Below are 9,383 nucleotides of genomic sequence, written 5' to 3'. Positions count from 1 at the left end.
ATTAATTTTTCTTGCTAAATTGCCAGTTTTATCTTGCTTCTTCCTTATAAGAGCTTCTCAGTTGTATTTTCTATAATATTATCGAACCTTAATGTAAAGAAATTTTATTTTTTGTTTCAGCCAAATGAAACAGTTATCATAATAATTGTTTCATCAATAAGTAGTGTTGGGAATTTTATGAATGAATGTTTCTTATCTGTTGAAAATAATCCCTTACCACACAGCATTAAGGTATTAAATTTATTATGTTTTTTTAGCTTACTTAAAAAAAAAAAAAATTCTGAAACACTAAATATATGTCATAAAAAGTAGTGGTTATTTTTTGGTGTTTAAAATGTGTGAAAACTTAAGTTTATAAGTTTGCTTTTGGACAAATGTCTGATTGTTCTGAAGATGGTTATTTGATATAAAAATAAAATGAAATAATTTTGTAAAGTATTAAACTTGCCAACAAAATGTCTTACAATATGGAATAAATAGCCCTTTATTACTTGATCATTATTTCCTTTTGCCATTACTTTACTTTAATGGATTTATAAACTGAGTCAGTATTTTGACGTATATACATTTTTTTTATTGATGAAGATATAGGTCACATACCAACTCAATTTTTTTGTTATGGTAAATTTTAGATCATTGTTAATGAATGTCAGTAAATATATATTTTACAAATTTTTACATATTACAGGACTTGAAGAAGGATACGTACAAAAAAAAATTCTTCAAAATAACAGTTGACATTCCCCTGTAGCTTGTTGGTCCTCTATAACTTGCTAGTCGATTCCTGAAATTATTTTCAGTATCAAAAATTTACTAAACATTTTTGTATGGCAAACTAAACATCTTCAAAATATGACCCTTGGACATCAATACACCGCTACCAGTGTTTTTCCATTGTTGATAGGCTCTCAGGATCTCTTCGTACAAATGTCTTTTAAGGGACCTCGTTGAAGTTCCCTATCTAGATTGAACTGCAAGATGTTTTTAATCCAATCTCTAAAGGCATATTGTTGATTGATGATGTCATCAGTCAGAATATCAATTGAGTGGAACGTTTTTGAAAGTTGGTACTAAGGCCCAATATGATACAATTTTAAAATTTGAAACTTTAAAAGCATGAATTTCCAACTGTTTTTCATTATAGCAAGCTGATCAATTCTTAAAAAATATTAACTCATTTTAGGTAATATTTAGAAGAAAGATATTTACGTAAACTAATTTTGTCCTCTGCTTATTATCTCTTTTTAAGTTATAATTTTCAAATTGGAAGGTTAGGTTTGGTTTAGATTAAATTTTTCTTAACTCTCATATCGCCCCTTTGTCTAGTTGTAATATTGACTTGAAATATCCAAGTTCAAAATTATCTCATCTAAATTAAATTAAACCTTCCAATTCAAAAATTAAGACTTAAAAGTGTTTTTATATTAAGCCAAGGATATATCATTCATGTAACTTATTTTAAGGATATATCAGTCCCAAGATCCCAAGATTAAATACATTTACATTTAATTTTATTTGTTCTATTATTTAATAATTGATTTTTTATTTAAGGTGCATTCTCAAGGTATATTCCCTAATGTAAAATTTGAGCCTAAAAACCTCAGTTTTAAGAATGCGTTATTATACCAGGAAAAAATAGAAATTTTCCGCATTACTAATTTATGTTACAAGCCGATTCATTGGGAAATCAGTTCCATGGATTCTTTAGATCCAGTTATCAGATTTAGCAAGATGTCAAATATTTTAGAACCTCATGCGAGTGAACAAATAGCTGTTTCCTTCAGACCTGAAATACGTTTTGATTTTAAACAACTTTTTATCGAGGTATTTTTTTAAAGAATCATAAATTATTTTCATAGTTATATACATATATAAATAATTGACCATATAATTTTAAATTATGAAGATGGTCAGGGATGTGGTCAAAAGAGAACAAAAATTTTGAGCCTTTTCCATTCTAAAATGTTACAACCTTAACAACCCTGGTTTGCCCCCTTCCCCCCAGTTTTGATCCTGGGTATGCCCTTGGTCTAGTATAAATTTTATCAAATCCTTCCATTTTACTTCAACGTATGCCCAATCCATTCATTATTTTTATTTATGCCCAAATGTATTTTCCTTGGCATTGTGGGTTGTAGATTACTCGATATATGATAGTTTAAGTGAGCCAAGAAAGCTGTGGAATTGAGAGTGGAGAGACAAAGGACGAAAACATTCTTAAATAAAGAGATGATGGTTTGGGGTGCGGTTAGTAAGAACACAAATAAGTAGAAGTTTATTTCCTAATTAGATACTTTCTATCTACCGGCGATCCAAACAAAAAGTGTCTTTCTTCCTTCAGTTATATACTCTTCTTCAATGACTGCTGACTCATGATGTCTTCTTAATCTAGATATCTACACCTGACAGTAGACTAGGTATGGTCCGCACCACCTCTTTCTCGAAACGTCCTCCTAGTTTCCCCAGACATGACCAATCCATTAACAATCCAAGCAACAAGTCCTTCTTTGTTCATTTTTCAACAGTAGATGTAAACATTGATTGTAGTTCAACCACTCTAATTCACTTGCAATAATTCATGGTGTAAATACTTCATTGATAATTGTGATGGTCTTCTTTTCCTTCTTAGATCAGTTAATATTTATGGTAGAGAAACAACAAAAGTTGAAAAATTTCGATCCACCCACACAACATAGTAATAATTCCACAAACTTCGGGGTTATGCATCACCATCTTGAAATATTTGAAACTACTTTGTTTTGGCCTTAATAACTTCTGAATGATGTAATTGGTTAGTTTGATTTTTTGTTTAATAAAATAAAATCAACAAATATTGATGTTGATACATAAAAAATAAAATATAACTAACCACTTATACATAAAAAACAACTTTTTATCAAAAAATGAGGATATTACAATATATATATTCTAGTATAAATTTTATGTGTAATACTTTCTCTTGCAATGAAAAACTATTTTTTGGATACACCTTTATTTCAACAACAGTTCATCCCGTAGTTTATTCTTGAATGATAGATCATTAAATTTACAAATTTTCAGAAAATATAATGCGGGAATGTAAACAGAAAAGATAGAAATCATAAGGAAGTTATCTTGTCTTATCTTGAAAAACTAACAGTTTAAATTAATTATTACATTAGATCATAACATATAAAATTCTTATTTTAACTGGAATAATTTATATATTTTATAAATAATAATTTTTTTCTTCAGGTAATTGATGCTGAGACTAAACAACTGCTAAAATTTAAGAAATATACATTAAAACTTTATGCTTCTGACATCAGAGTTCAAATTAACACTGATTTCAATATGCGGAACTATTTGGAGTTCGGTATTATCAAAGCATGTAAGCAATATGTCAGTGAAGTGAAAATATCCACATGTGGCGATATAGAAGTATTTTATAGGTAATTAAATATTTGTATACATTGTATAAATTATTTAAATAAATAAATAAAATTTGATTTCTTACTCACAATCCACCGAATGGTTGTTTGGCAATCCAAACAAAGAATCCTTTTTTCTTCGTGGGTGACTCTTCGATGTCTCCTTTTTCAAGATGTCCACCCTTGAGCTGGACAAGAGATAATGAGGACCTCCTCATCCAGGAAACATCATTCCTCGCCCGTGCCTAAGCAACTAATGAATGCCAAAAACCAAAACATGTCTCGATGTTCCATGTAAACATCGATTGTCACAACAGTTTTTTGCAAATGATTTACTTTCTGAATATTATTCTTTAGCACTATTTCTTGACTTCTATTTTTTCTCTCTTAAATTTACTGCATTTTCAATTATGATGGGAAGTTAGAATAGAGTTTTTAAAATATTTGAATCTGCTCAACATGGCCGCGATTCAACGAACTTTTCGCAAGACACATGCCGCCATCTTGAATTAGAACAATATCTTTTGTGGCTGCATATTTTACTTAACAAAATTGGTTAGCTTGCTTTTAGGTTTAATACTACAAATAAACATGTTGAAATGATAAATCTCATAAAACCTACTAACAATCATTTATATATAAAAAATAACTCTTTACTCATAAAAGAAGAGGATATTATACTAAAAATCTGTTATATATAAAAAATAACGATTTACTCATAAAAGAGTATATTATAGTACATATTTTTTAATTTGATCATTGATATGAAAGATAAAAAAGCTTAGCAAAACCGAAAGATCAATGCTGATAAAATATTTCATATATTGGAAAAAGATTGAGGGCAATAATCAAGAAGGAATAACTATTTAATTAATTACTGCCTAATAAATTGCATAAATAATAAGTTGAGAGAGAAATTCTTTATTCCTTTATGCTGCCCAAGTACATTGGGTTGCTACAATACATAGTATACCAATCAATCCATGATCGGACATATGTTCACTACGTATATTGTAATAACCTCTTTTATGAGAAAATGTTATTTTATATATAAATGATTTTAGTTATGTTTTTATTTTATGTATCAACGTTGAATATTGTTCATTTGTTTTGTTGAACCAAAAGGCAAGCTAACCAATCTTCATTGTCTATAATAAATACTGTAATATTCAAAAATTATTTAAAAAAAAATAAATGGAATTTTAATAGTTTTAACTTAATCTCTTATCTTAGGTTTAGCTTGGGTCCAAAAGAAAATTTTTATAATTAAACAGATAGAAGAATTATATTTAAATTTTATAACATAATATTATAGACTCTTATTCTCAGGGCGGGTTTTTAGGCAATCAGAACTCTTATTTATTAATAACACTTAATTTAAATTAATATATCTTTTACAAATTTATTTAATTTTAGGTAGAACAAAACTAACCAATTACATAGAATCTTCTTTTGATGGTTTTTTCAACAAACTAACACTGACTGTTTGCAATCTTTCTGCAACCAACACTAACGAAACAAAGCTTGTTTCTCTAACAGTTTTCAAACTCACTTCTCATCCACCAAAGTGTGTTGTTTGGCAATCCAAACAAAGAGTCCCTTTTCTTCTTCTTGGAAGACTCTTCTATGTCATCCTTTTTCAAGATGACTGAGGCCTTCCTCATTCAGGAAACATCATTCCCCACCCACACCTAAGCAACTCAAGTCCAAAAACCAGGCTCTCTTCCTTCCCCTTCTATAGGAGTTCATTCTCAACATCGATTATTGCACTCAAACCGTAGGAGTTTTTTCTTATGATTTCCTTTATGAATTATTTTGTTCAATATTTATTCTTAACTTCTATTTTTTCTTAAATTTACTGTAACTACAATATTTGAATCTGCTCAACATGGCTGCGATTCAACGGCATTTTGAAAGGACATGCTCCACCATCTTGGCTTTGGTATGAATAATTTATAATTTATTTATTATAGAATTTTATAGATTACAATTTATATTGTATTTATTTTAGACAATGAAAATTGGTTAGCTTGATTTTAGGTTTAATACTGCAATATTTAATGTTGATACACAAAACAAAAACTAAATAACTAAAATCATTTATCTATAAAAATAACTATTTACTCATAAAAGAGAACATTACAATACTTTATTTAAAACAAAGCCAAGATGGTGGCACGTGTCCTAGAAAAAGTCAGTTGAATAGCGGCCATATTGAGCAGATTCAAATTTTTTAAAAACTTTATTTAACTGGCCATCATAATTGTAGTTACGGTAGTCATTTGAGTCCAAGCTATACTTAGTATTTGAGAATAAGTAAAAAACTATCAACTTTCCTTTTTATTCACTTTAAATAAATTTTTGATTATTACAATACTTACATGATTTAAAAACAATTTAACATCAACAACCTTTTTCTTTTTCAGTCAATAATCACCTATACACTAAATACAATATATTTTATCTATTTTTTTTCCTATTTAACAATTTTATTCTCCATATTTCAGTCTCCCATACTTCCCCTCTCCAGTGAACCACAACCCAAGTTTGATCCGTTAAACAAATTAGAAGAATTTATCATTAGATAGCAAGATAAAAGTAAATCAAAGACAAAATAGTCACACCAGTACATCAGTTTGAAAAAATAAATTAAAAAAAACTAATATGTAGGTTTAAAAAATAAAAAGTTAGTTAAAAGAAATCAATAAATAAGTTAAAACACAAATCAACTGGTTAAAAAGCTAAAAACTAATGATAATGGCAGAAATAATAAATAATTGGTCTAGGCAAAAAATGAATAAATAGTTATTACTATTTTTACTTCTTCACTGCAGCTTTGAACATCTACAAATTAAATAATGGCCAATCATCCGTATTGTAATATGCTCTTTTTGAGTAAATAATATATTTTGATCTATAAAGGGTTTTTAATATGTTTATTTTATATATCATTTTAAGATTGTTAATTTGTTTTGTTTATCCAAAAAGCAGGCTAACCAATTTTTCATTGTCTTTATTAACTTCGTGATTCCAAACAAAACCAAGATGGCGGTACGTATTCTTCAGTCAACAAGTCCATTGAATCAAGGCCATGTTGAGCAGATTCAAATATCATAAAAACTATCTTAATTCTTCCCATCATAATTGAAAATACAGTAAAGTTAAGAAAAAATAGAAGTCAAGAAATAGTGCTAGAGAATAATATTCAGAAAGTAAATCATTTGGAAAAATCCCTAACTGTTGTGGGACAATCGATGTTTACATGTAACCTCAAGGCAGGTTTTCGTTTTGGAAGAGGTCAGTCGTTGTGTGGACGGGCAGGTGAAAGGGTAGGAAGCCATTTCGAACGCCAAAACAATAGAAAAAAGAAGACACCAAGGATCATAAAAGGAAGTTCGTTAGCTTGGTTAGTTTTGTATACATAAAAATAGATACAAATGTAAACTAGATTTTAATTTAATTAATTGTAACTATAGTAAATGCCTGTTTCTGATTGTCTAGCAACTACACGCCCTGAGATTAAGAATCTTTTTATATTATTAAATTTGAATAAATTTTATTATCCATTAAGTAGTAAAGTTCTTAATTTGAACCCAAGTATCTCTCTTATATTTGAGAAAAGTTATAATATGATCTAAATTCATTTTCTTTTATTTTTTAATATTTTTAAAATTATTACAGTATATATATTTTTTCTAATATCATATATAGGACACTATAATTGTTATTTAAATTAAAGAAAGTAAAAAGAACAACCTAAATCAGACAATTATTAACAAAGATGTAGCGCATTTTTACATAAAAGTAGTAAATGTTTAATTTTAACTAAATTGATATAAAATTTTTAATTGTGTTCATTTAATCTATTTATTGTACATAGTCTAATCTAACAACAGCAAGGCATTGCTGTGTCAGCTTGTTGAGTTATAACAAAAAATAGTTCATCGAATATTTTTTTCTTTTTTCTAGAGCCCGTATTGCTAACCATAAGAAGATACAAGGTAACAATATATCTGATTGCATAACAATAAATTCCATAAGAGAAGGCTATATCAATAAGAAATGTGTTAAATTGATGGAAGTAAATAGTAATTTTTCAATTAGTCTGTAATGTAATGTAATAAGTTTAATCTGATTTCAAATAAGTTAAAAAATATTTTCAGGTAAACGTATGCTGTAAAAATGAGATACGTTTTGATAAAATTAAAGCCATATTTATTGAAATATATTCACCTTATAATTCAGATTTACTGATAGCTAAGATTCCGTTGATATTTTCATTTCAGTCTCATTTTCCTAAGTATGTTTGAATTTATTCAATTATTGAATGCAAATTTATTTATGGTTTAATGTTAGTACATAATTTTAAAAAAAATAATTATTATTAGTATTTACTGGTTGTGGATTTAAATTTGGAAGATAATAGTTTGATGTGTTTATTGTTATTTGTATTTTAGAATTTTTTTTTTTTTTTATTTCAGATATACTTTATATCCTGGAGATTGTTTAGATTTTGGCAGCATGGAAATTGATACTGAAAAGCAACTTTTCTTAATATTAGAAAATATTGGTGCCGTTGATTTTAATTATTTTATTAAAGATTCAAATTTAAAACGCAGTTCTTCTTCTTCCCTCCCGGTAATGGTTCAAGTATTTATTATCTCTTTTTTAATAAAATAGTGACTAAATATAAATCAACAAGGTTTGTCAAAACAATACTCCTACAATGCTTTTTAGAAATTATATATTTATCTTTAATTTATAAAAATCCATGAACGATATTGGGCTCAGTACCTGTTCAGGAAGAAATGTTTCTAAACCAACAGTTATATAGGTTAGTAATTTCCAAAATGTAGAAGTCCAGGACCACTAAGCCAAAAATCAAAATAAACTTGGAGCAGAAGAGAATTTCCCCTCCAGAAAATTTTCAAAAACTTCTAATGCATAAAGGTAAATAATAAAACAGTTCTAATAATAAAATTTCACAATAAAAAGAAGGTGGGCTGAGCCAACATTTTGCTCCACGATACAGGGCTAAAAAAGATACAAACAACTAAAATTTAGTAACAGAGTAAGAGATTACACAAAATAAAAATAAACTATGGTGTTAAAAAGTATGTTAAATATGTGAAAATTTATTTAAAAAAAAAAAAAATGAAAAAAGTAAATGAAAGAAAATAAAACAAGATGTAGACTGAAAAGTATAAATAAATAAGAAATATAAAAAAGTATTAGACATATAATGGAAAGGGAAATAATAACAAATAAAAAGTAAACAAAAGAGAAATATAAAAAATACTGTACATACTAAAAAATGGGAAATAAGAAAAAATTAAAGGTCAAGGAAATTAAAGAACAAAAAAGAACAGCCACTTTATGAATGAAGGAAAGCTAAAACTGAATGAACTTTAGGCAGAGGAGTAGGGGAATATGGCAGTTTACAAACGACATTACTCTATGTCATATATATTGTATTAAAATAAGACGTTGGCTCATAATAGATTGTTACATTATTTTGATTATATGAGAAGATGGTTGGCGGGTGTGGTCAAAATCTAACACAAATAAGTTGAAATAACTTATTTAATCGTGCCAACGTTTCGGCCAGAATTTCTAGCCTTCATCTTGCATGAAATCTCATAACCAAGACTTGGCTTGGATTTCTAATGTCGATCACTCATTTGTATAGGTCTGAAAACTAATCTATTATCTATCTTATTATTTCTCTTTGTAGTCGTAAATGAAGCATGATTATAAACTTATTTAATTTTTGATCTGTTTTCATTTTAGGTGAAAAGTTCAAGTAGAATATGTATTCCTCCATTGAAAAGTTGTAAAGTTAAAGGAAATATTTTGCCAGGAAATAAAGAGGTCTTCGAATTTATTTTCAAGCCCAATACTGTTGGAAAAATATCTCGTGTAAAATACCTAAAAACTTAAATAGAAATAGACATGTGTGTTTATATATATATA

General features: G+C 27.7%; 1 protein-coding gene across 9 annotated transcripts in view; it reads left to right on the top strand.

The window, feature by feature from the left end:
* The window catches only part of LOC106683396 (hydrocephalus-inducing protein homolog), a gene marked incomplete in the record, with an annotated part of 211,677 nt that overhangs the window by 120,931 nt on the left and 81,363 nt on the right, over window positions 1-9,383 (top strand). For 6 of the 9 annotated variants that reach the window (XR_010845079.1, XM_067053226.1, XM_067053222.1 and 3 more), the window contains 7 exon segments: window positions 121-231; window positions 1,552-1,824; window positions 3,235-3,431; window positions 7,380-7,491; window positions 7,574-7,710; window positions 7,892-8,048; window positions 9,201-9,329. Coding sequence is in view for 8 of the 9 variants with exons in the window: in XM_067053226.1 (XP_066909327.1) it covers window positions 121-231; window positions 1,552-1,824; window positions 3,235-3,431; window positions 7,380-7,491; window positions 7,574-7,710; window positions 7,892-8,048; window positions 9,201-9,329 (1,116 nt within the window). 9 annotated transcript variants of the gene reach the window in all.

The sequence above is a fragment of the Halyomorpha halys genome, unplaced genomic scaffold (assembly GCF_000696795.3).
Source record: "Halyomorpha halys isolate HHAL.00 unplaced genomic scaffold, Hhal_1.1 Scaffold480.1, whole genome shotgun sequence".
Taxonomy (NCBI): Eukaryota; Metazoa; Arthropoda; class Insecta; order Hemiptera; family Pentatomidae; genus Halyomorpha; species Halyomorpha halys.
Note: the sequence above shows the minus strand (reverse complement) of the source record. Positions and strands in the feature narration are given on the sequence as shown.